Here is a 26,163-nt window from a genome sequence, read left to right on the forward strand (position 1 = left end):
GAAATAGAAAATGAATAGATTTCCGTCGGTGTCGTTTGCTCAATTCGCTCCTTCTGATTAATTCAATCGGGCTTTAAAAAAAAAAAAGCGGTACGTTCGACGGTGTGCCTGTTCGATTGACAAGCCCGGGGTGCAGTCGGGTTTCTGCCGCGGGGGGGGGCAAGAGGGGAAGGGGGGGGCACAGTGTGAGTGAGTCAGATCCACCTCTCACTCCTCTTAAGTATGGTCGCTTCTGGCTCTAATAAATAAATAAAAAAATCCAAGGGGAGCGACGGCCAAAATGCCACACTCGAAGGCTCGAGAACAGCAATTCACAAACCAAATGATGATGTCACGGTGGGTCGCCACTCCACATGTATTTAGCCCTCCGTGAGCGTTGAAACACACTTTATACTTGAGGACTAAAACCGGGCGCGCTCTCTCTCGCTCTCACTCTCTCTCTCTCACAGTCGCTGTTGCAAATTTCGAGCATCATTGTTTCCATGCTTCACTGACGTGTTATATTATCATGGAAACAAAAGGTGGACGTCGCACTTTGTCTGAAACCGTATCAAACGTGAACGTGCAAAAGAGAAGCAAACAAGAAAATACCCCCCGCACGCAATGCTGCAGTCGGGCGCGCAACGTAACGGTGCGAAGAAAAACACGAGAGGAAGTAAAGAAGGTTAAAGTGTTTCAGGATTCAAGTAAGGTGAAAGAAAAGCAGCCCGGGAATCAGATGACGTAAAGAAGTCTAAATTCTGTGGTGACGTAGAAAACAAAAAGAAGATTTTACTTGCCTTGCAACTAAACTCAAAAACACAACGGAGAACCTGCTGCAAAATGTCGGGCAGATGTTTACATGAATAATGCAAAGGCATCAGTAAAACTGTCGGTCTCAGCTCAGATCACTTGAGAGACAAAAACTGCTGATTTTTCCTCTTTTAAGTCGAACTGTTCGCTTCATAAGTGATCCAGCTGAAGTTAAAACGAATAAATTCCAAATCACATAACTGTAAATTCTGATATTCCCCATTAAAAAAAAAAAAAAAAAAAGGCCACTACAGCTGGTGAGGTGAAGCAGAGCCAACTCATCCTTTTCCTATTTACCACTTCAGCCCCGATTACCAGTTCACGTAAACAGCCGGGAGAGTGCGGAGGACAAACAACGTCCCGAGTGATCCTGCTGTCCCGTGTCGCAACAGGTCAGGTCAACTTCTAAATGTGACCGCGGCAGGAGGAAGCATGCCGGGAACGGCACGGCACGTCCAATGTCCAAAAACAGACCGTCGGCCGTCCCGTCACCAGCGGGGGCGGGGGGGAGGGGGGGGATTGTGACCTTACGCCGGATCGAGACTCTAATAAGCGCAAGATTGTTCACAAAAATGGGGAGGGAAAAAAAGAAAAGAAAAAAAGATAGAAATCCATTTGTGAGGCCGGGCGGTTGACTATTTGCATGGCGATGAAGGCCTCGAGTGTTCGGATGCGAGTCGCTGACAATAGAGCCTGTGTTTGTTCTTCCCCGGGAAGTTTGAGGAGGACAGAAAAGAGCGAGAGGAAGGAGAAAGAGGGGGTGGAGGGGGGAGGTGTGGAGGTTGTCAGGGCGAGCGAATTGCTCCCCGGTACCAGGGCATTTAGTTAAGCAGATTGTGTTTTCCTCGCACCCGGGCCGACGGTCTCCGCTCGACGGCGGCTGGCGACAAGTGGCTGGCGGTGGGGGGGGGGGGCGGGCGGGCAGGGGGGTGTGTGTGTGCGTGAAGAGACGACGGGATTACTCGAACAGGTGGGTTGCGGAGGTGGACGCCGAGCCTCCCGCGTCAGAGATCATCTTTTTGTTTTTTCTTCTTCTTCTTCTTCTTTTCGTCGGAAGAACGCGAGCTGCAATTTCACATGTTTTCTTCGGAAAGGACGTACGAGGGGAATACAAAGAACAACGGAGCTTTCGACGGGAGAGCGGGGACAGAACTCACTCTGTCCCTTTGTGCGTTTCACGGCGGGGTGTCGGTACATCGCCCGCCTCTTTGTGCGGCTGCTGATGGTTTAAAAAGTTTATTTCACAGCAAACAACTCAAGAAAAAAAAAAAGAAGCTGAATCTTTACATCCCATGCTGAGTAACTGACCTCGGCGTCCCGACCGTTTGATGTGTGGCAACAAAAACGGGAGCTTTCAGTGCATTGCAGCTTTGTCAATGGACCACACACACACACACACACATATTTTTTCTTAATGTTTGGCAAAATTCTGAAGATTATGATACATTTTCTCTGACATTTCTTGAAGAGGGGAATTTCAGAAATGTTCACTTTGAAATAACATTGCGCTTCCATTATGTTGGCCCCTCTTATTCATGCACAAATACCCCCCATCTGCTACCGCGGAGCATCCTCAGTGTGCGAGGAGCAAACCGTGGGAGGACGACAAAATGAAAGGGGTGTCAGGAGGATCGACGCTATCGAAATGTAAAAAAAAAAAAAAAAAAAACTGACGGTACTCGTTTTCCGCGGTGACAAAGGGACCTTCAGAACCGAACTCGACGACGGCATGCGTCGGCGGGCGACTTTGCGTGGAGGTCAAATCTCCCCCCCCCACCCCCCCCGAGTCCCCGCGTGGAGATATTTGCCTTTTTGAGTCGGACGATCGAGGGGGAGCTGCGGGCAAACGGCGTTTTGGAGCGTTTCGGGTGGACGAAAGTGACGTTTCGCGCACTTTATTTAAGCAGCCCAAACGCAAACAGCAGGATCTGTACGCAGTGGGACGTTGACGCGTCGGTAAATAACCCTGAATGCGGTAAATAACCCTCCGTCCTGAAACGTCACCGTCGCTGTTTGTGAACTGCGACAGCTGCTTCTGTGCCGGCGGCCGACGTTCAGCTATTTGTACTTGAGTTGTTGTGGAGAGTTTTGATGTCCAGGTTATTTAACCAGTGCCGGGCTTGAAGCCGTGCGGGGTGGTCTCCTTGTTCTGATCAGCCGGTTCAGTCGTCTGTAAATCCCCTGGCTGGCTGGCGCCGCACTTGAAATGCCGCCGCCACTAGTTGATGTTCGTAGTTTTTCTTATGTATTACACCTAAGCTGTTTACTAGTTACATTCTTCTTTTTTTTCATATTTCAGGCAGCTGGTACTGTTGAAATGCTTTGCCGCTAAAAAATGAAAGAAGTTTTTGGTATTTTTCTTTTTGTTTGTCTAACATAATTGTAATATTTTTGTTGTTGTTTTCTTTCTTCTTTTTTAATCACTTGAAGACTCAAAGCTACTCTTGTCCTTCATTGGTTGATTTTTTTTTTTTTTTTGGGCCGTTGAATCAAAATTGGTTTCCAGAATCGACTACCAAACATGTTGGTATTGCGTCACAGTTTATACAAAGTATGGAAACTGCTATCATAACGGCGTTCCAGTATCTTCCCCAGCTGTACGCCCATTCGAGACGTGACTGAATAGACTCGGGGAGTAGACATTGCGGCTAATCGAGTTTTGCTCACCAGTAATTGTTGTTTCAGAAATGTTGTCTGAACATTCCTTGAAACTAAATCCACTGATCTCTTTTTTTTCTTTAATAATAATAAAGACAGCGGCGTCAGTTAATTGATTTCGGTAAAAAAATTTTTTTTAAAAAAAATAAATAAAAAGGAGACGGATAATAGGATGTCGTGTTACTGCTGATTAAAGTCGGTGGAAATTCGTGACATTTTGCTAAACAGTGATGATTTCCACTTGTGCGCACGATAAAATCAAACAAATTACTGACTAACGGGTACACGATGGCTTGACGTTCCCCCCGTTTGACTCATTTGAGGTCCTGAATTGGGAAAACGTATTCTACATGTCAGTGTTGCTGATTTACAGAGCTGAACAGTAAACACCAAGTCCCACCGTAGGCTCCCAAATGACCAATTATGAGGACATTTTGTCTTGGAAGCGTGATCTTAAAGAAGCGAGGCTGAACAGAAGTACTTCTCCTCGCGATTTCAAACCGCTGCAGTTAAATGACAGGTCGGAATATATATTTAGATCCATTGTCAGCTTTTAAGTTTTTTAATTTTCATAGTTTTTTCCGATTTCCTTTTTTTTTCCAATTATCGTCTGTAAAAAAAAACAAAAAAAAAACAGGCAGGAGATTGACGCTTAAAAAAACCAACATGATTAGTGCTCGTATAAAGTCGGCATTAGTTATCAGTTCGCGTCAGCGGCGTGAATTGACATTGACGCGTCGTCCGCGGTGTCCACTGGAAGCTGCTTTTCCTTTTTGTGCCGTGTTTTAACATTTGCGTTGGCACATTAGACGCATTTTAATGGCATCCCGGAACCGTTTCCCACAAAGGGGCGACGTTTTTTTTTTTTTTTTTTTATTAGCTGCGGAACACATCACCGTGTGGGAAAATGATGTGACGGTCTCAGCGCATCTAGTGCTTAACATTGTGAGACTGCAGCTCATTGTCATGCTGTCATGTGGTTGAGGAGCGCTCTGTACATACAGGCTGCAGGAGGTCTTCTGCAAATGGGCGGTAGGCCTATTAGAGGTAATGAATGGCTGTCAACCGCAGGGCACTCTGCATGTACCGCGTGTAATGTAGAATGGGGATGTCTTTTGAATGGAGGAAAATTGAAGGTTGATTCCAATAATATTTCAGTAATATCTTTACTTTCTTTGGCTTTTTTTTTTTCTCTCTCTCTCTCTCTCTCTCTCTCGGGAACTTAGCATAAGTGGCGGCTGTAGATTCTTTGAAAGGCTTTCGTGCTGCGGACACGCGCTCGAAAATCAGATGGGTCGCCATTATAATCAAGTCCTGCTGTCGCACATGTATTTTACTTGCTCCCCCAACACCTTTGCTATTTACAGACCTAGAGATGTTTTTTTTTTTTTTTTTTATTGCTTTTTTGGCATATCCGCTACTTTCCCAGGATTTCATCATTTATTTCTAGTGAGTTCCCATCTTGTTAAATTGGCATATAAACATCTGTTGACCTGTGCACTATTTCAGACCCACGCGAAAGGCCGATCTCCCCGGGAAGATTTTGAGGGCAGACCCCCCCCCCCGCCTCCCCTTTTGGCATGTTGGCAGCTGAGCATGTTGCTCGGAGTTAACATCATTGAGGGCTGTTGTCTAGTTTTTTGGCTCAAGGCGTTCAGTTTTCGGCGCATGCTTGGCAGCCCTACACGAAAGACCACAGCAGCTCACGATTCACTGGCCACTAATTGGATTGTCACTCCACCATGCTCGGAGATATGAATAAGGCCTGTAAAGACATACATAAGCGCAAACGCATACTCTCATTTTGTATCGAAATTGAATTTAAGAAATAAAAGCGTGCGACAGTAATTGATTTTACCAGCTCATTACAAATGGGTCTTGACAGCTAATTTACTTTTACAAGATTAAACATGAACATTACGAGCTGCTAAAGCATTAATACCGCAACTAGCGCTGCGACGACTCCGACTGCCCAAACAACTTCCTGCAGTGTGCTGCACACTGCACGTTTTTAAGTTTTCACCGGGACCGACCACGGTAAAAATGCATGCGCTTGTGTTCCTGCAGAGCACTCGAGATTAAAGTATCCCACGTGTTGGGGACCGCGTATGTTATGTGCTGATATTACAGTGTCAAAAAATTCCATTAAAATCCTTTAGACTTATGGCTGTTGTGACTTCTAGCCCTTATTAACAACTGATCCCACTGAGTGCTGATGTATGGTTTGCTGCTTGGCTGGAGAGGAGTATAAAGTTGGGGAGGTTCAAGGCTTCGTGTCTCGATAAATATGCTTTTCCGAGCGAACGTCACTGTTTTGGCTTGGCGAGCTGCTGTTTTGAAGCCTCTAGTTTGGAGTGTGGGATGTCGCTGCCTTGGGGTTTTAGTTTTTTTGGGGGGAGCCAGATGTGACCATATTTGGATGACTGAGAACTCGAGGACAGTACGCCCGTCCACCGGGAACCTGGCTGCACCTGGGGCATGTCAATCAAACTAGACACGCCCCCCCAGCACACCTCTCTTTGGAGGCCTAATATCTGACTAATTGTTACATTATTTTCAGAAGGATGACTTGTTGCAAATATTTTTATCGACTTTGCATTTCATGAGAGACTTTGATGCTTTTTGACAAGGAGTTTTGCAGTTTCTTTTTGAAGCCAGCCCCTAGTGGCCCTCAGCGGTATTGCCCTTTAAGCCACCTGCACATCGGCGTGACTTTCTTTTTTTTTTTTTTTTAGACGCGAAGACAATGTCTATTTTGATAAACTGTATTGTCTCTGGGTTTAACACACCCACACTGCTGAGACAGAAATAAAGCTGTCAACTCATTTCAAGTAAATTGCTAATTTACTGTACCGGTGGCCTTTGTTACATACGGTGACAAGCGTAAACACGACGTTGATGCTGGACGGCTAAGGGAAATAAAATGAAAGAAAAAGAACACCCTTCAATCAATTAAAGTAAAGGAGATTGGCAAACTTGTTAAAAGCCTTTAAACTTTAAGGCGAAGTCTGCTAACTTTGGCAAGATTGTCGGTGCAAGATAATGCATCTGTGTGGTCCCAACTAACTTGTTGTCGAGCCTGACTTTTATTGTCCTTACACTCTTGACCCTGATCTCGATGCAGATTATAATTGGTGCATCGATTTGACTCATAGTTTGTCAGAGCCATGTGTGCCTCTGTTTTCCATGTCTGAGGAGACATTGATCTAATTAGAAGTCTTCATTAGTCAGCTGCAGAGTGCAGTGTCATGCTTAAGGAATGATGTTCGGGGCTCTGCTCCCCCCCCCCTCTGTCCTCCCCCTCACCCCCTCCCCTTTACCAAACACAATACGAGGCCTTGTCTGAATTCCAAACAGAGGCTGTTTTCAGCTGCCAGCGAAGGACTTGCGGGATGCAAAACAAAAGAAGGAGCAGACAAAGAGTTTGTCTCCTTTCCACGAAATGCAATTCTGCTTTGGCTTTTCTTTCACCAATTTGTTATATACATCTGCGTCGTTGCTGCTGTGCACTGCATTTCATTTAAGTCGAGGGGATCACAGACATCAAAAGGAGCAGCGTTTCCCCACCTTTCTGTCGGATGAAATCAAGTTCCCGTTCACCAGCACCACCCTTCAAATCACTGAATTGGATTTTAAACCCCCACTCTTTGTTATGTGGATATTGTTTGTCTACGATAGTATTTTAATACTGGCAATTTTTTAGGTCATTTGGTCAAGGTTGCATTTGACCTGCTACTCGTACCTAAAATTGGACGTACTCAATCATCCTGTTTTAGTTAACCATTTTAACTGTGTACCAATTACTGTATTTCACCCATTTATTTGAGGCTACAACTACAACGGCTAAAGTTATTTCAACCAATTGTCTGCTACTTATTTCTATTTCTACATTTTATCCATTACTTTTTCAGCTAGGATAAATGGTATGGATAAATGTATCCATTACTTTTTGCTGTCTAGGCCTTAACTGAAAAGATCCCAATACAGTCATCTTTTTTCAGTCAGACCAGTGATATATATAATTTTTTTAAAAAAGAGGATGTATTGAAGCCGGGGCGGACAGTTTGTCTTTGACGTCATTGCATAAAAAGTTTCATAAAAACCTTTCAGCACATTGCAATTCAAGTGGTCTGAGACATCACTAGATGTCTGCAACTGCTCTTGGTTCCGTTTCCGGAAAATCTGGTCCGTGACAGAGACTCTCGGCCAATCAGGGGCTCGTTTCGGAGAGACGGAGGGGGCGGGGGGCAACACCTCTGCCGCAAACGCCACCGACGAGTAGACCGAGAGACCCTCTGCGACCTCAAGACAAATGAGAGGGTGGCTGCTTGCCCCGGGGGGGGGGGAACTGTTGTGTTGTGTTGTGTTGTGTTGTGTGTATGAAGCGTGTGGATATCCCCGTGCTTGTGTGGCGTGAGGGCCTTCGGGCACAGAGGGTACGTCCCGCAGGAGATCTGCGGGAGGAGAGCTGTATTTTCAAAATTCAAAGTTTTTTTTTTTTTTTCGTTTGACCTTTTCCAGAAAACTGTACACCTCAGCTTTAAATGAACTTTTAATTAATATTCTTTTAATTTTCCACATGTATATGTACACCTTTTTTTTTTTTAAACGGAACCTTTGAGACTATTTCCCATACATGCGTTTATAGCGTATATTTGCGTAATTATATTGTGATTTCTTACAGATTTCATTTTGCATTCTCTTTGCTGGAAATTCCTCACTTCGGACATTGATCGAATTATTAACTTTCATTTCAGAGATGCGCGCATGCATTCAAACCACGTCATAACAAGATGGGATGGAGCGCTGCCAGGATCGTGAACTACAGTGCTGGTGAATGAAGAATTAGTACCGCTGGACCAGTGACACCTCTATCTTCCGTCCACTGTGGGAGGTGCAGAGGAAATGCACGGATGGACGGTAAAAATGAGCACGCCAAGTGTTTTGGCTGTGGTGACGGTGATTTCTATGATTCCTGGCTGGGTGCTGAGCGATATGAGAGGAACTCAGGGTCTGGAAGCTCAACAATTGGCCCAGGGGTCCACTCATCTGCACCGCCGCCTGAAGAGAGGCTGGATCTGGAAACAGCTGTTTGTCCCAGAGGAAGATCCCACTCCTCGTGTTATTGGCCAGGTACCGCTTCATATTGAATGTCCGCCATGTCCTTGATACGGTACTTCCCTTTGAAAATGCATGTTTCCTAGTTGCTACAGAAAAATACACCCCCCCCCCCAAAAAAAAAAAAAAAAAAAAAAACGGGGGGGGGGGAGCCCAGCTTTCAAATAACTTCTTTTCTCTGTCTTTGTAGCTCAAATCCGACTCCGACCGAGGCGAGTTTTCCATCAAGTACATATTATCGGGGGAGGGGGCTGGAGATGTGTTCGAGATAGATGAGTTTTCTGGGGAGATCCGGGCACTGAAGAAGCTGGACCGCGAGGAAAAGGCCTTCTACGTCCTTCAAGCCCAGGCTATCAACAGGAGGTCCAACGAACCAGAGGAGCCCCAGTCAGAGTTCATCATCAAGGTGCAGGACATCAATGACAATGTCCCCGAGTTCCAGAACGAACCGTATGTGTCCAGCATCCCCGAGATGTGTCCGACTGGTATGTTTGAGAAAGGAACGAAGGAAAAGGGTCCCTTTGACGCTACGAGTTGAAAATACAGACATGTAATTGGATTTAAAGGGTCTGGGCACCAAAAATGTCTATCAGAATCAGCAACACGCGTGAAATTAAGACGGCGAATGTCGGATATCTGCCAAAACATGAGCAACAGTTTAGTAGGTTAGCGCGCTTACATGAGCACGATGAGAAGCCATCGGTGTCCCCGAGGTAAAATATATATATATTATCGATGAAAAGAATTGATTTGTTTACAAATAAAAACTTTGAACTTTTAAGACTTTTCCTATCGTGCAGATAATCAAAGAAATAATATACTTATAAAATGAAATCTCGAGTGAAGACGATGAACTAAAGGTTATATGAATGTCTGTCATCTGTCCCCATTCAGGAAGTTAAAAAGTATTGGATTCCGTATCGTGGCTCGGATGCCTTTATGGATAAAATTTCTTAAATAATGTTATTATAACCACTGGCCTTTCATACCACAAACATTACCATTTCAATTTATATGTAATCTGCTTTTGCGGCATAATATCTCACTCGTAATAAATCATAATGCATTCGACTCAGAAAGAGAAAATGAGAGGGGAAGGTTGGAGTGAGGGCATCGGGGAAAAACAAGAAAAAAACGCTGCGGTAAATCCCTGCAGGTGCGAAAGACAGAGAAAAAAAAAAAAACCTAAAACGAAGAAGAAAAAGAAGAAGAAGAAGGAGATAGAGAGGAGGAAGATATTGTAGGAGAACAAGGTGAGGACAAGGATATGGTCAGCGGAGAAAAGGGTAAGTGTGAAAGATAGAGAGGCAAAACGAAATCGGTGCGAAGGAGAAAATCAAATAAAAAAAAAAGAGAAAAAGACGTCGGGCGGGTGGATAGTGAGATGTGTGAGCTGTAGGGCTGGAGAGGTTGTCACGCACACCTGCACGGCGTTACCGAGTTGTGAAAGGCCAACGCTGCCCCCCTTTCGCCCCCCTCCCTCCCGCACATCTTCCTCAACCCTCGCGCCTTTGTCAGCATCCCTCCTCTAACCCTACCACAGCCGCACTCCCTTCCCTTCTTCCATTTCCCCCCCCCCACCAACCCTCCCCCCTCCCCAGACAGATAGAACCTGCGGGGACTGTGGCGTAATCACTTTATTTCCCCATCGACTGGAACTGCTGCCTGAGCTCACTCTGACTGTGCGATCTGCCCCCCTCCCTCCCTCCCTCTTCCCCCCCTACAGGGACCACAGTGGCCCAGGTGACGGCCACAGATGCCGACGATCCGATGTTCGGAAACAGCGCCAAGCTTATCTACTCCATCCTGCAGGGGGAGCCCTACTTCTCCGTGGAGCCGAAGACGGGTAACAAGATGCCGATAGATACGGAGGCTCTGATAGCTGGACATCTCCCCTTTGGTCTTAATCCGTGAAGGAGTCCAGAAATAATGCTTAAATTGATAACAAATTAGCTTTTTACCCCCCCCCTCCCGCCTCCTCCCCCCACCAATTTCAGGTTGTTGAGACTGGGAGATATCTTGTCTTTGGGTTTTGTACCCTTTGGTCCTTATCGCTTTCGACAACTCGGAGACTTCTTCTTACTTTGAAAGTTGCATAATTTTCCTTCTGGGCAACTTTATCTCTCAGAACAACTATTGACAGATTCAGCTAGAGCGCCGGCCAGTTGGGAAAGTTCACGCCCTGGCAGGAAAATGTATTCAAGTAATGCCTATGAATGTACATTTTACACTACTTTCTTGTGCAGCGCCGCGGCCAGAGGTCACGGCACCTCCCACGCACACGGTCGACACGAACTGCGTAAGAGATGGGGGAGCGCATCATTGACGTGGGAAAAAAAATATTTAAACACAAACCAATGCAAAATGTAAAAGGCCAAATCTGATTTTTTTTTTTTAAGTGATACAATTCATAGTCTTCTTGGATAGCGAAGAGTCGGTGTCATCTAAACGAGACGTTCGGGCTGGGTACCAAACTGTGATACTTTTACGACCGAATTGTTTCAATACTTTCTACCATCATAAAAAAAAAAAAAAAAAAAAAAAGTTTCAATACTTAAGCTACATCTATACAAACACGATTTCATTTTTATCAGCATAACTTTTGCTCAGCTTTACAGGTTCATCAGGGTCAGCGGGTCAAAGCGTTTACCGTATGTAGACTCTACTTAAACCCAACTTGGGTAAATATATCTTCCACTAGGACGCCTTTATTTCACTCCTTTCAAACTATTTTTTTTTGTTTTTTGGGGGGGCTCGAGGCTTCGTAATTATAACGGCAGGTTTCTCATGGGTAGAGCCGGGTAGCTAACATCTACCTGCAGCACGTGAGGCGTTCGGGGAACGAGGATTAGATAAAGCGGCGGTCGAAGCCAAACGCAGAATCCAAATTTGCCTGGTCAATCTAATTCTTTTGAACAGTTCTTCTGTTTACTGTTGCCCACAGCCTCCAATCTGGCCAGACAGGGGGAGCGTTATGTCGTCCGAAAGCCCTCCTAATATTTATGTTTGGGCAGATTGAATTTAAAGATTAGACGTTTATTGCGGTGCAATTTCACTGCACATATTGCACCGTGCTCTTGAAGACTACTTGAGGCGCAGCTTGTTTGCTTACATTTGGTTTAAAAAAAAAAAAAGACAAAAATTACACAGAAAACCACCCACAGACACACTTAATGAACCCGACTTCCCTTCTGCTCCTCTTCCTCCTCCTCCTCCTCCTCCTCCTCCACTTCCTCCGCCTCCTGCAGGGATTATCGTCACATCGTGGCCAAACATGGACCGCGAAGCCAGGGAGCAGTACCTGGTGGTGGTGCAGGTGAAGGACATGCTGGGCCTCAGCGGCGGTTACTCCTCCTCCACCACGGTCACCGTCAGCCTGACCGACGTCAACGACAACGGGCCCACGTTCCAGCGCCGTGAGTCGATCCTCGTGCAACTCTCGCGGGCTCGCGGTGACGTAAAACCGCGAGGCCGTACGGGAAAGGGGAGTACGAAGCGCCGCCGCCCGCGAGCGCACGTTTGATATTGTGCCGACGAGGTATTTATTTCATCGCACTTCTGGCGAAGCATTTGGACCGCGCACGGCCAAAATTAAAAGGAGACAGTCGAGGGAGGGGGGAGACGTGGAAAGCTCTGCTCATCTGCGTGCACGTGTGCCACACACCGGACGAATTTAATCATTCACACCTGAAAGGACATTTGTCATGACCTTTGGAAACAAACCTCGCCCGCTCAGCGATAAAACCTCACTAAATGAATGCCGTGGGAAGAAATCAATTGTGTAGGACCGGGAAGGCGCGGATGATTCTTTCAACTATTAATGTCGCATTCGCATTCAGCGCCGGCGCCGCCGTATCCCGCACATTCTACGTTTCAGTCAAAAGACCCTATGAATATTGTATGGCCACACTTCACTGTGAACCGTGCCCTCTGTTTTGTCACATAATTGCAATTTTTTTTTTTTTTTTTATCAGCGCAGTCTTTTTTGGGGGGAGGGGGAAGGGGGGTCCCAGGAGCAGCCGGTCGCCTGTTGAGCTCCTTCCCAGATGTGGCATCCATCCAAATGGAGTCGCGCACAGACACAATCTCATTTTCTCATCTTCTTATTAGAGTTAGGCCCGGATTATGTGGAGTTGCCGCAACTTATCTCTGACTCGCACAAATTGACCCTCCACCACAATGTTCTCCCCTCTTATCACTTTACACACTAGCAGGCTCTCACGAGTCGCTATTAACAACTTACTGTCGAGGTCCGCGTACACTGTTTTAGCGAAGAAACTTTTGTATTTGACGTTTTGTTTTTTGTTTTCGTTTTTTTTACTTCGAACGCATTAACTTTTCAACCTGTTATTACACGCCGAAACAGGATTTTCGAATTCCTTTCGGTGGGTTTTACCCTCGCAGGCTAATGGTGTCGACATGAATGATTTTAGAAGCCCCCCCTTTTTTTCTCCCCCCTGCAGACCAGTACACCTTTGCCATCCCTGAAAATGCAGCCGTCGGCACCACGGTGGGCAGGATTATGGCGGAGGACGGAGACATTGGTATCAATGCCAGAATGACTTACAGTCTGGAGGATGACCTGGAGGAAAGCTCCACTTTTAGCATCAAAACAGACCCGGTGACACAGGAAGGACTGGTGCTGCTGGCCAAGGTGAATACAATAGATTTCTATCTATCCCACCCATCCATCTATTTGTTCACACATCCATCCATCCAGCCAGTCCATTTATCTATCCGTCCATGCATCCGATCTACCTACCTGTAAAGCATCACTGTTAACCAATGTTTGTATCAGATGATTTAAAACCACTAGTGTGTAACCAGACATCCTAGCGTGGGTGGGCCATTAGATTATCCAACACTACTTTTGTAAAAACAAAAATAAAAGGCAACTTTTAACCATTTATTTTGGGTTTCATTAAAGTCAAATAAAGTATCTCTCTCTCTCTCTCTCTCCCAGAAAAAAAAAATGGAGTACATTACCAAACCGACGCAAACAACATTAGCCCGGCACTCCCCATACACATAAAGAAGCTGCACGCACACAGCTGACGGACTCCGCCACAGCTACAAATCACATGGAACCAGACAAGCGAACCCATGCTGTTGTATTAATTATCTAATTGGCGCCGCGTCCGAGTACCCGCAAAGATCACTCGCTTACAGAACGCACAGAAAGGCAACACCGAAGGGACAGTTAAAGGAGATGAGGTTTGTTTTTATGAGGCTACGTGGGCACACAAATATTTCGCTGTGATCCAACGGTTCAGTCGGTTTTGTTTCATGGAGAGACTTCAGTCCCACCGTCGGTTTTAACCCGACTGACGGATGATCAAAGTGATATCACTGTACAGTGTGTCGTGTAAGGCGACGAGGGCGTCGGATCCTCTCGGGAAGCTGTTTGTCCGCTTTCTCGCTGGGAGTTAAATACAAAGATTGATACCACGCTCACGTCTGTCCGGTAAACACGGAGATAGTGAGCGTTAAAGGTCCCGTGATAAAGACATCATTTCTGTTTTGATTATGGAGCCGGTCCGGGTGCCATGTAAACGCTGTGAAATTGTCCAAACCGCTCTGTTCATGGGAAAAAAAAAAAAAAAAAAAAAGGGCACACAGCCCGTATGTAGGAACTGTCCCCATTCGGACTTCTGTAAGTTTGTGATGTCACAAAGGTCACGGTAATGTCATGCCTTCAGCACGGCCCACTGTCCAGTCTGTCATGAGTATGTAAACACTGAGGAGGCATTCATTGCGACGCTGGCAAGCAAACAAGACCGGACAAAAAGTTGATTGGCGGTGGCGTGTCATTTAGGAAAAAAAAAATCAGCCAATCAGAACAGACGTTCACTGATGCCTTAAAGACAGATACTAAAAAAATGGCCTGTTCACAGAAAAGCTCCAGAGAGAAGCTTGATATATATATATATGGAGATTATTTTTGGTGCTTAAAACCACATAATGATATTCTTATATAAATATGAAGACTACCAAATAAAACATCAGAAATTTAAAATATAGGACCTTTAATTTAGCTTAGCACAAACAGTGGAAACAGGAGAGAGAGCAAGCCTGCCTCTCTGTAAATGTGCAATTTTATGGGGCGCTATGTCCCGAACTGTTTTTTGGCTGGTCGCCGCGGTAACTTCCCAAAATACCCACTGGTTTCCTGAAAAGTTACAGTGGTGACAAGGCCAAAAGTATAATAACTCAAATGTCAAACTGATGCTGCCAATTCAGGCAGAACAACTGGAGCCTCCGTCGGCACTCACCTGACATACTAGTCTCACTGCAACACATATTTACCACAACCTTATTGTCGTGCCACCCAATACGGCTGAGTGAAAGCAGCGAATCATTGGGCTAATTATCTATTAAGACGCAAAGTTATCAAGAGTGTATTACTGCCATATAATCCGGAAAAGTTATTGACGTTAGAAGCTCCAACACGAACCAAGCCTGAACCCGCCTGTAGCTAAACATGTGTCCAGGGGGTTGTACCCATTATTTTGAAAATACATATTTCTTTGTTAAAAAAAAAAATACTTCAATGTACATTGCAGCTCAGTGTTAAGACTCATTCTGAAATTGTGACTCATATGTTATTATTTTCAAACTTGCAATTTTGCTTCTACTACACAAACAGGAGATTTCAAATTATATGCCATGATAATCAAATCAGAAACACATTACTGAATCTGTCTCTGAAATATTTTGGGAACATAGTAATGGTTTGCATGCTGTTTTATTATTACTAACATCATAATGTTAATCAAAAACAGTGTTTGTTCATTGTGTGCTCACAGCTGGTAGATATTGACACTGACTAAATAATTTCAACATCTAGTCTTAGTCATATCCTGCTCTCAAGAAACAATCATCTGCATTGGCAAAAGAAATGATAATAAAGGTATTTTCTGATTGTAACAGGCTCTGTATTAATATAAAGTTCTAAAAGTGTTTTTGTTTTGTTTGTTGTTTTTCCTTCACAGCCATTGGACTATGAATCCAAGAGACGATTCGTCATGACCGCCAAGGCGGCCAACGATCACGTGGACACTCGTTTCCTGGAACTGGACGAGTTCACGGACGAGACGATGCTCAAGATCGTCGTGGACGACGTGGACGAGCCGCCCGTCTTCCTCTCGCCGGCCTATGAGTGGAAAGTTCCCGAGAACGCGGCAGTGGGCACGGCGGCTGGCAGCGTGAGCGCCAGAGACACTGACACGGTCGACAACCCCGTCAGGTAATGTGAAGCGTCTAAATCGGGGAAGAGTGGCACCTGCCATCCGACATCCCACCGCCGGTGCGATAGTTGACGAGGTAGATGCTCGGGGGCCCCGGCGTGGGCGGGACATCCTGAGACAGCTTCCTCCACGGGGTGAAAAATAAATAAATAATAATAATAATAATAATCATTCCATTTCAAATAGTGTTACCGGCTCGGTGCATCCGTTTTTTACCCTTGATCTCTGGATACGCTGTACATGGTCATATTTATCTCATATTACTTTAGTGGGAAATGAGCCCTGCTGAATAAATCATGAAAAAAAATATTTTATACCTCAGGCTTTTCTATCCTTTGCCGTGGTATTATCACAAAGCGACGTACCTAGGACGTGGGAAAGTAATAAAGCACCACACGAGGTGGCATATGGAATTGAGATTTGCAGTCATTTGCAAATGGGGCACGTTGCGGAGGAGACAGCAGCGTTACCGCTGCCTGTAGTCCATCTCGGCAGAGCTTAAGAGTGGCAGGTGCTGCATATCATCCTCAGCCGAGCGTCTATTACTGTCCCTTTGGAGACAGCGTCTCATTGATTTAATAAATTCAGGCTGACATTTTTGGGGTTTCCACAGTTTTAGTAAATATGATTAAGTTTGCTGTGGTCACATTGGCTCAATTCCCGCATTGTTATCAGCAAAGTAGCTCCCAGAAATGATTCATTGCACCGTTACACTAATTAACCGTGGTCTTATAATCACTTATATTAATAAGGGTTCAAAAGTTCGATGTGAAAGATCTATGCAATAGCAAGCAAATATTTCTTTCATGGAAAAATTCTGCTTGGCCAATATATATTTATGTTTTCCTTTTTTTAAGATTATTTCTACATAATAATTTAAAAAAAATGAAAAAATGCAGGCCGTCACATGTCGACCGCGAATCAGAAATAAATGTAACATTAAGGAGACTATTATTATTATTATTCAAAAGCCCACAAAAAAACATTCTCTCTTTCTCTGTGTTTACAAGCTTCCCTGTCTACCAGTTTTTACATTCGATTTTCTGGCTTCAGACAAACGGTAAAAAAATATCTGTGGTCAAATATCCAATTAAACTGAAAACATACACAAAACCGTGTGTGTACGCAAGGTCTGCGAGCAGCTTCGTTTTCATGGCGCCGTTGTGTCACAGGAGCTCTTTGTTGGATATCTGTCAACAGAATAAAAAAAATAAAAAAAAGTGAGCAGTTTTCCTAATTAATCTCCCCGTGGCATCGCAGAGTTTTTGTTTGCCCAGCAAACAACCTTGCCTGCTAAATGTGTGCCTCTGTGATTTTTATTTTTGTTTTTTTTCTTCTTTTTCTTTCAGATATTCAATCGACAAAAGGAGCGACATCACAAAAGCCTTCAAAATAGACCCGAACAATGGAACTATAACTGTCGCTAGAGCTTTAGACCGCGAGACGACAAACTGGCACAATGTGACTGTTGAAGCCAAGGAAACAAGTAAGGACAATCTCTTGATTTGAATAAGAGCGTCTTGTTGATATGGACGACTTGTATCATATTTATCCTTCCCCACATGGGAAACCTGTCTGGAATATGCCGCAGCTATGTGCTGATGAAAAAATATGGCCGGCGCATTGATTCCCAACAAGGGGGTAGCACCCCATTACTCCGGCGGCAGCCGGGCGGTGCGAGGGGGAGATTGGAGCAACTCGGCTAATTAAAAAAAAAAAAAAAAATCCACATACTGAGTCAGCTGTAAGGCTAAATGTGGGTTGCAATTGCGAGTACATGCAACCGAGCTAACGAGACCCCAGTTAGCAAAATGCAATGTGAAACAGCTGAAATGGCCGAAAGGAATGGACACGCGTTTGAAATCCCTAAACTGAAAGTTATGAATAAATCGCTTAGAAATAAGCAGCTACCGGTATGGATTCAGTCGAAGGTACGGCTGATATCGTACGTCCGCGCTGTCACGTCGAATTGATGTCAAAGAGGATGCTACTCAAACTCGCGTCAACATTCTCCCAACGAGTTCCGACGGTGCCGATTAAACCGATCGCTGCCCGGTAAATCTCTCCGTATTTAAAAGTATAGAGATGGGTTTTTTTTAATTCTTTTTTTACATCTGGTGTCTGGTGAGACATTCCCGTGCTGGCCAGATGAACGCAAACCGGGCACGCTCTGTCGGTGCAGTCGTCAATGCGCACGAGAAACTTCCCCCAAACTGGGATAAAATAATTCCATCGTCCAGCTGGAGACTTTCGAGACATTTTTTGAATTTGTGACAAACTATTTTTCCATTGTTCTACAGAGCTTTTGTAATTTACTCTCACTGGCAGAAGGGGGGGGGAGGACAAAAGTTGCACAAAAGCAGTTTTAATTGAATAAAAGTGAATATTGCTTGCTTCAAATAATGTTTCAGACAAGTGAACTCAAATCGACCTCGTTTGGTCAAATTTGCATTCGTGCTGCCAGCAGATGACATTTAAAATGAAATTCAAATCAGTCGGTTGTGTTTACCTTTCGGCAATTTTAACCGCTTATCCAGTACTAATATATCAAATATTTATCCATCACTTTGAGCTTTGACCATTAATCCACTACTATAAGCTGACTTTTTAAAAAAAAAAAAAATTGTTTTATCCATTTATTCATTACTTATGGTTTTACATCTATCAAAAAAGGTTGGGAACCACTGGTCTGATGCTAAACCTAAAATATCCAAAGAAGAATTACAGTTTTTTTTTAACTAAACGATCAATTCTCTTGTTTTGGTAAAAGCAGTGTGACATCGATATCTGTTTTTTGTTGTTGTTGTTGTTGTTGTTTTTGGGCTCCGCAGTCGTGATGCATGAAGACTAACCATTTATCAGTCTTAAGTGTTATTTTGACAGAGCTTTTGCAAAGCATTTATGATACGTGCACCCGGTGGACTCCAGCAAAATGTCTATCTTCACGACTGCAGCGCAGAACCATTTATCCTCCTCCGTGGTGGTGTTCATCAAAGTGCTGGACATAAACGACAATGTGCCAAGGCTCGCAAGAGATTACCAGCCATATATCTGCGAGGGGACGCAGGCGGGAGAAGTATGTATATTATGATGCACTGATGTTCTTGATTTACGGTATAGCTGTTTGTGGCGAATCAGAATTCACGTGAGCGTGGAGAGCAGAAGTTCCCGCATTGTGTCATATTACATTACGCCGCAGCACTTCTGTTATTCCATACATCCTTTTTCAAACAACAAACCACTCACAAGGAACCATTTGACTATTGTACGGCACCGTGCGGCACTACGTCGCACTCAGGGCATTGTCAGCAGCTGAATGAGGTTCTGAGAGTTATATGTGAAATGCAAAGGCTTCATACGACGATGTTGAATTCCTTGGAAATCAGCAGCTCTTTGCGTCCGCTTGCTCATATTTTTTTCGTCTCTTCGTGTCTCCCAGCTCATTCAGCTGCTCAGCGCCGTCGATGCAGACGACCCTGTGGAGGGACACCACTTCTACTTCTCCATGGTCCCCGAGAAGCAAATCAATCCCAACTTCACTATCAGAGATAATCAAGGTTATACAACATGGCGCACAAAAAGATCTCCTCACAGCTTAATATTTAAGAGTTTTCCTTCTCCGTCCTCTCCTCTCTTAAAGCGAGCCTCAATTACACAGACGGGTAACATTTGTTTTTGCTTAAAGGAATAAAGTTTCCAAACGAAACTTATGTGATTTGTTGCAGAAAGTTCCCCGAGATCAATACCGCTCTCATACAGTAAATATGAAGCTACAGCCAGCAGCCAGTTGCTCTAGCATTAAGACACAAAACAAGGGGTGGGAGGAGAGGGCAGGGGAGGGGAGGGCAGGGGAGCCTATTTGCCAAAATGTGAAACTATTGCTTCAAAAGAAACACATATCTTATTTCTCAAATCGGTATATTGCGAACAACAAAAAAGCAGTGAATGATAAAAAAAAAAAAAAAACACCTGTCTACAACAGCAGCCGTGCAGATTTCCCCGTGATGTCAATCTAACAGCAGAGTCGCTCACAGTTGGAGTGATTATCCCTTTAAATGCAACGAACCAGCTGCCGAGCGACTCCACACTGTCGCAGTGAGACCCTCAGCGTAAACTACATCTGTATAATTATGCTTCTTGCACCAAGAAATGTCATCCTGCAAAAATGATTCACATTTTCTGTTTGAGGCTGCGGGGTAAAAAAAAAAATTAAATATGAAAACCAGATGAAGCCATACTGTGACTCCCATATGGTTGCTGCGGTAACAACAGTGAGCGGTTGCTAAACCGCCACCTGTACGAGCACCGCTAGACAAAGCCAGAATGAGGGGAACATTTTTATGAAAAAAAAAAAAAAAAAAAAAAAGTTTAAATGTAAATGAACACTCTGTATTTCTAAGTGGAACATTTTTTGAGATGAAAATACTTCAGCAGGTTGTAGTTATTTTTTTAATTTTTTTTTGTGGCTGACAGCCTCTCAAGTAAGCGAATTGAAGTGTTTACCTTCCGAATCATCAGGCAGTCGAACCTTTTTCAATGTTTATAGTGGAAATGGGGAGTAAAAAAATAAATATATATACACGTATTGAACAAACTTACAAAAGTATGCAGCATGTTTGAATTTGTCGAATACGTTAAAATGAAATGTATGCCGGTGTAGAGTATGGGTGGTTAGCCACGCGGGCCCAGCAGTCCAGTCAGCAACCAGGAAATGAATAATGAATCAAGAAGAAACACAATTAATAAAACACGTTTCCATTTGCCACAAGGCTTATTTGAAGTTCTTGTTCAGTGCCTTGATGAAGTCTTCCGGGTGCGCCGTAAACGGAAACAATTTTCCAAATTTACTTCTGTTCACAGAAAAATGAGACGTGACAAAGTGTTTTGGGCCTTTCACAGAGCTCGGATTGGATTTTAAATCACATCAACTGTGTCAGTTCGCTTGTTGTTCTCCTGATTTCCTATAAAACCTCGGCGCTCCCGCTGAGAGCAGTGCTCGTGTTTTTTTTTTTTTTTTCCCCTGAAGAATGATGAAGTGCATCTCTCTCTCTCGCTCTCTCCGCATCACTTTTAGACAATACTGCCTCCGTCGTGGCACGCCGGAGTACTTTCACCCGCAAGGATCGCACCCAGTACCTCCTGCCCGTGGTGGTGGCGGACAGCGGCTCTCCGCCGCTCTCCAGCACCAGCACTTTGACCGTCAGCGTGTGCAGCTGTCAGCCTACGGGCCACTGTCCCACGGGAGGGGTGGATGCCCTCGCGATCGCTATGGGGGTCAGCCTGCCAGCCCTGTTAGGGACCGTGGGCTGCCTGGTCACACTCGCAGGTAAGGGAGCGCGGTCTTTCCACGTGTTTCTTTTTTTTTTTTTTTTTTCTTTCAGTTCTGAAATATCATACTGTTGATAAAATACTGATATTCAGGAGAGAGTACCCACTTGGAGTTTGGTCTCCTGGAAGTCCTAATCGCAGAAACATTTCTACGCCTGGCAATAATTTATGGCTGGAAGGTTAATTGTTTAGTCGAAGCCGGACGCGCAGATGACTTCACCAATGATGACTGACAGATTTGTTCAAATCATTTTTTATTATATAAAAAAAAAATAGATGTAGTCTCCGGGTCTTGAAATTTAAACCAATGCGGAAGTGCGTTACAGTGCAATACCACAGATGGCCACTAGGGGCCTGCTATGAGAAAACCTCTGGCTCCAGTGGACTCCAATTAAAAAAGTGTCAACTTTTCTCATGAAATACAGTCATTTTGATGTCATAAGCAAAACTAGCTGGTCCTGATGTTTGCTGATGGTCCTTCTGAAAATAGTTCCACAATAAATATGATGTATTTTGTTATTTGGCCTCAGAGAGAGGTACGTTTGGAGCACGGCTGGTTTAATTGACGTGCCTTGGGTGCAGTTAGGTTGCCGGTATAGTCGGGTGGGTAAAGTATAATGTCCTCAGGCTCTCGGTCAAATTAACCCCTCACTGCTCTCCGGGCTCCTCCAAATATGCTCACTTCTGGCTCCAAAAAACAAAAACAAAATGGCGACGGCCAAAATGCCAAAACGAGAGGCTTCGGAGCGGCAGTCCACAAACCGATGGGTGACGTCACGGTGGGCCGGTTCTCGGAAGGAGACGCTTGCATGACTAGAGCTCCTCCAGCCTGGTGTAGAAGTCAGAAACTGTAAAGCATTTTAAAATATATTTCGAGCCTATAAATGCGCTCTCGGAAGATTTATTAAAAAGTATTTATAGAAAACTATCCGCAGATGCTGTTCCGCACTTTACACAGCTGTAAATTTTTACCGCGGGATGAACAGAGGTCTTGTTCGGCCATATTTTTTTTTTTTTTTTTTTTTGGGCAAGAGCGTCTCCAGACATCGGCGTGATTGACAAGACAGAAGTCCGGCTAAACAAGATCACTCCCTCCAAGAGCTCGATGCAAATGTACTTCGTTTTTGTCTACGCTGGAAGCGTGAAGTGAACTGGAGGGACGGTTGTTTCTTTTTGAACCGTGGATTCACAATAATGATGTCGACGGAGGTTTTAACGGGAGAGAAAAAAAAAACCTGCCAACGCTAGATTTATATTAGTGCTTCACCGATAAGGTCACCCGCGGATCTCAATAAGGTTGAAGTCGTTATTTAAGAAGTACATTAAATGGTAATGTTACTGAAATGTTGTTGTTAAAAAATAAAAGTCGTTCTTTTGCAGCGGATCTGTTGAGCTAGAGCAGCTCCACCTCACACCACTTTGGCAAGTACGTGAACGTGTGTTAAACAGCAGGAGTTTTCAATAACAAATCTGCACTTCCATTTGATTCCGCTTTTTTATTTTTCTTTATTGGTTTTTTTTTTTAAACTCACCAGCGTGCCTTTAACACACACTTTTAAAATGCTGAAAGCTTGCAGAGTAATGATATCAGGTAATGAGCGCATTGGTTGCAATGCATCAGTGGCAATGCCATCCCGGGACGTTGATGGGTTTGCATAGTGAAGAGCTTTATTATGACCTCGGCTGCTTTGTGTCCTCCCCGTGCCCATCACATGAAAGATTAATGGCAAAACCTGCTACGCTAACATTCTGTCGGATGAGAACAATAGTCGGGGAAAAACACGGCAGAAAAGAATAAACGCCCTTTTAGTATTCAGTGCCACATGGAGCAAATAAAAGGATACTTTCTTTATGTGTGAGCTGAAATTAAAAACGATGATTTATAGCCTGATTTGCCACTCCTTTCGGATTTTTTTTTTTTTTTTCCCCATCCACAAGTTTACAGGAAAAAAACAAACAAATCTGGCTGCTGTTATTTTCAGCGCACTCGTACGTTCTCCGTGCATGCTCCATCGGGCACTGTGTATGTTTTTGCCTTGCTAAGCTCATGCCCCGGTGTTTAAGTGTAATGATCTCCCGCTGCCTTGTGTCTGCAGTGCTGTCAGTTCTAATGCTGATGGTGAGGAGGCACAGGCGGAAACAGCAGGAGGGGCTGGAGGTGGAGGTGAAGGGCCTGGAGCTGCCCGAGACGGTGTCGCAGAAGGTGCTTTATTACGGGGAGCCGAGGGCCGGCGGAGCGGACCTGGACTTCTGCCGGCCCGTCGTCCCCCTGCGCCCCCACCCCAGGAGGAGGGAGAGGAGGCTGCGGAGGGAGGACGTCAGGGCCAGCATTCGAATGTCCCTGCGAGAGTCGCACCTCATTGGGCCGGAGGACGAGGTCTTCAGGCAGTTTATTGTGGACAGGCTGGCCGAGGCCGATCGAGATCCGCACGTTCCCCCGTTCGACTGCCTCCGGACGTACGCGTACGAGGGGTCGGGGTCTCCCGCGGGGTCTCTGAGCTCTCTGGGTTCGTCCAGTTCGGAGCTCGGACCCGAGCAGCCCGCCTGTAACCCCCGGCCCTATTTAGTGAGACTCACCCCGTGGCACGGCGGAGGGGAGGAAGACACAATCTTCTGAGGGCTTCTTCTAATCTTAAGTGGCTGTTGTTTTTCATTTCTGCATGATCAGGACGGGACACATTTTGTGTCGAGACTTGAACTGAAAGTTTTGACATTTTGGGAACAGCTGGCCCGGCTTTGTTTGTCACGGTCTGGCTATAAAGGTGCTGGTGGGCAAATCTTTCTTCGCGAGCCGTTTTCCCTCTGTTTTCAGACTTTATGCTAAGCTAAGCTAACAGGCTCGTGGCTGTATGGCTTCATATAAATATTTTAGTTTGCAAAATATCAAACTATTCTGAGGCTTAAATACAGAGTGCTTTCCATAACTAGACCACTCTGTGTTTTCCGTGTGCTACAGTTCTATTACATAAATTACTTGCACTTCATTTTCTAATATTTTTCATTACCACAGAGCTCGAGGGCATTATTGACTAACTAACTAAATAAAGGCTGATTATATGAAATGTGTCGGTGCCTTAAAACCAAAGGGAAAAGGTTGACTTGTCACTTTGCACCAATCAAAAGTCATCAACTTTATTATCCTGTATTGTACATCTTAAAGCTGCATTTGAATTTAAATTTTTGGCAACATGGGGAAAGCTGAAGAAGTTTAAAAAAAACAACACAACAATGACCCATTAGCACCTCATGACATTGTCACCCTGTAGATGCAATAGTTGCCTCGACAGGAACAATTTTTGAATTTTAGGTTTTAGGTGTGTAAGCTGGAAAAACCAAAACAATGAGTTAAAAGGGGCTAAAGTGCTCTTTAAGCTGTGGGAGAATTGCAATGTCGGCGACACCTCTGTTGATTACTACGAGCGCCTCTTGAAATTGCACACATTGCTGTTAAAAACTATCGATTAACGCAGCTTTTACCAAACAATTTTCATTTCCTAAGAATTGCTACACTTTCACCCTAAAGGTGGCAAATCAGATCAGGAGTCCCACTCGAAGTCAAATGTCAAATTCCCTGACTTTTCCTTGACTTTCACCGTCTAAAAAGCATCAATATTGATAAATGGCAACTCAAATTTAAACATTCAAACAAACTTCCCTGATAGTCTACGATTTGCAAAAAAAAGATCAAATTCCCTGAATTTCCCTGCCTGGGAAAATTTGGAAAATTCCCTGATATTCCCCGAAATTCCCTGAACCTGTGGGAACCCTGAGATGAATAGAAAATGATCTGATTTGTTTTTTTCAAAACGTTATGGTTTGTTTTGAGGTGTGTCGATATTAACTGATTAACTGCAGTATTGAATTTTATATTTCCAATGTGATTTGTAATATCATTCCATTTTTATTATATTACTGTTTTTTTATATATATATATATTTGCCTCATAACCATTTGTATTGTACGTGCATTTCATATTATTAGAGTAAATGTATAGTTGCCATGGATATGTGGATGTTAACATATTATTATTTTTTTTAAATGGAGATTTGCGTTTCCTTCCTCACTCTCCCTGGAAGTGAAAGTTTATATTCAGCGCATCCATTAAATATCGAGTGTCTAACATGTATTATGCTGTATGAGACGTTCATGCTTTCCGTCGGTGGCCGTCGCGCGTCTCGCGTCAGGCAAAATTAGCAGCAGAAGAGCGAGCGGCAGCAAAACTTTCAGCGAATCGAGGTTGAGAGAAGAAAGGAAAAGTCGTCCGAGGCTCAAATTCGAGAAAACACAAAGTGTTTCGTTGCGCGCAGCATCACGATGCCTCGCTCCCTTTCCTCCTTCACGGCCATTTGACAAACACCACATGCTCGCGAGTTAGTTGCGTGGGCGGCTCCGCTGGTGGGGCGACCGGAGGGGTAATTGCGCGGTGATCAGGTCCGACCGCCCTTCACCCTCTCATTCGCTAATTGGGCTGTTCGCTGTCTGTGAAGGTCAGCGGTCGCGGCGCGGAGAGATATTGTTCTCACCGGAGGAAAATCAACAAACAAAAAAAAACCTCGACGGCTTCGTTGCACAAACCCGCTTGAAAAATGCTGCCGTTACACTCGAAGGTAAAGAGACGATGTGACGGAAAGAACTAATTGCTTGAATCCGTTCGGCGTTTCCTTTCCCCCGCCGTGGTTGGTTGAGTGAGTAGGTGCGAGCACTCAGCGGGACAATTTCCAGACATCACTGCAACTCAACGTGAGCTTCAAATAGCTTCCACCGTCGGAAACAATCTATCCAGCCACTGCTTTTTAAACTAAATCATTATCTCACAATGGTTTCTAAAGACACAGGTGTTCACAAAAAAAAACAAAAAAAAAAGAAAGAAAAAAAAGGGGGGGGGGGTCCTTTTTAAAGCCTTTTCAAACCAATCTCCACAGTCCAACATGTACCGTATTGGATTTGCCTGTGAAGCCTCTGTTATAATTCCCTTTTCAATAGCACCTTAATGTCAAAAGTCATTCAGCTCCTGGTGTCA

General features: G+C 44.5%; 1 protein-coding gene across 5 annotated transcripts; it reads left to right on the forward strand.

Annotated features, from left to right (window-relative positions):
- Positions 1–1,733: 1,733 nt before the first annotated feature.
- Positions 1,734–25,269, forward strand: cdh19 (cadherin 19, type 2). Of its 5 annotated transcripts, XM_069696411.1 has the most exons (13): positions 2,531–2,767; positions 8,208–8,583; positions 8,759–9,053; positions 10,295–10,414; positions 11,817–11,984; positions 13,032–13,222; positions 15,561–15,814; positions 17,165–17,301; positions 18,770–18,891; positions 19,255–19,372; positions 20,890–21,141; positions 22,524–22,569; positions 23,240–23,333. In XM_069696411.1, exons 2-12 carry the CDS (start codon positions 8,356–8,358, stop codon positions 22,538–22,540), a joined length of 1,902 nt encoding a protein of 633 aa, XP_069552512.1. In that variant the 5' UTR covers positions 2,531–2,767; positions 8,208–8,355; the 3' UTR covers positions 22,541–22,569; positions 23,240–23,333. The 5 variants fall into 5 exon arrangements, with proteins under 5 accessions (XP_069552509.1, XP_069552511.1, XP_069552508.1 ...); XM_069696408.1 differs by lacking the exons at positions 2,531–2,767; positions 22,524–22,569 and adding an exon at positions 1,734–1,762 and having other exon boundaries at positions 23,240–25,269; XM_069696407.1 differs by lacking the exon at positions 22,524–22,569 and having other exon boundaries at positions 2,529–2,767; positions 23,240–25,269.
- The last annotated feature ends 894 nt before the right edge of the window (positions 25,270–26,163 follow it).

The sequence above is a fragment of the Brachyistius frenatus genome, unplaced genomic scaffold, assembly GCF_029030835.1.
Source record: "Brachyistius frenatus isolate BFR_SWC_R1_liver_20210118 unplaced genomic scaffold, ASM2903083v1 Contig_21, whole genome shotgun sequence".
Taxonomy (NCBI): Eukaryota; Metazoa; Chordata; class Actinopteri; family Embiotocidae; genus Brachyistius; species Brachyistius frenatus.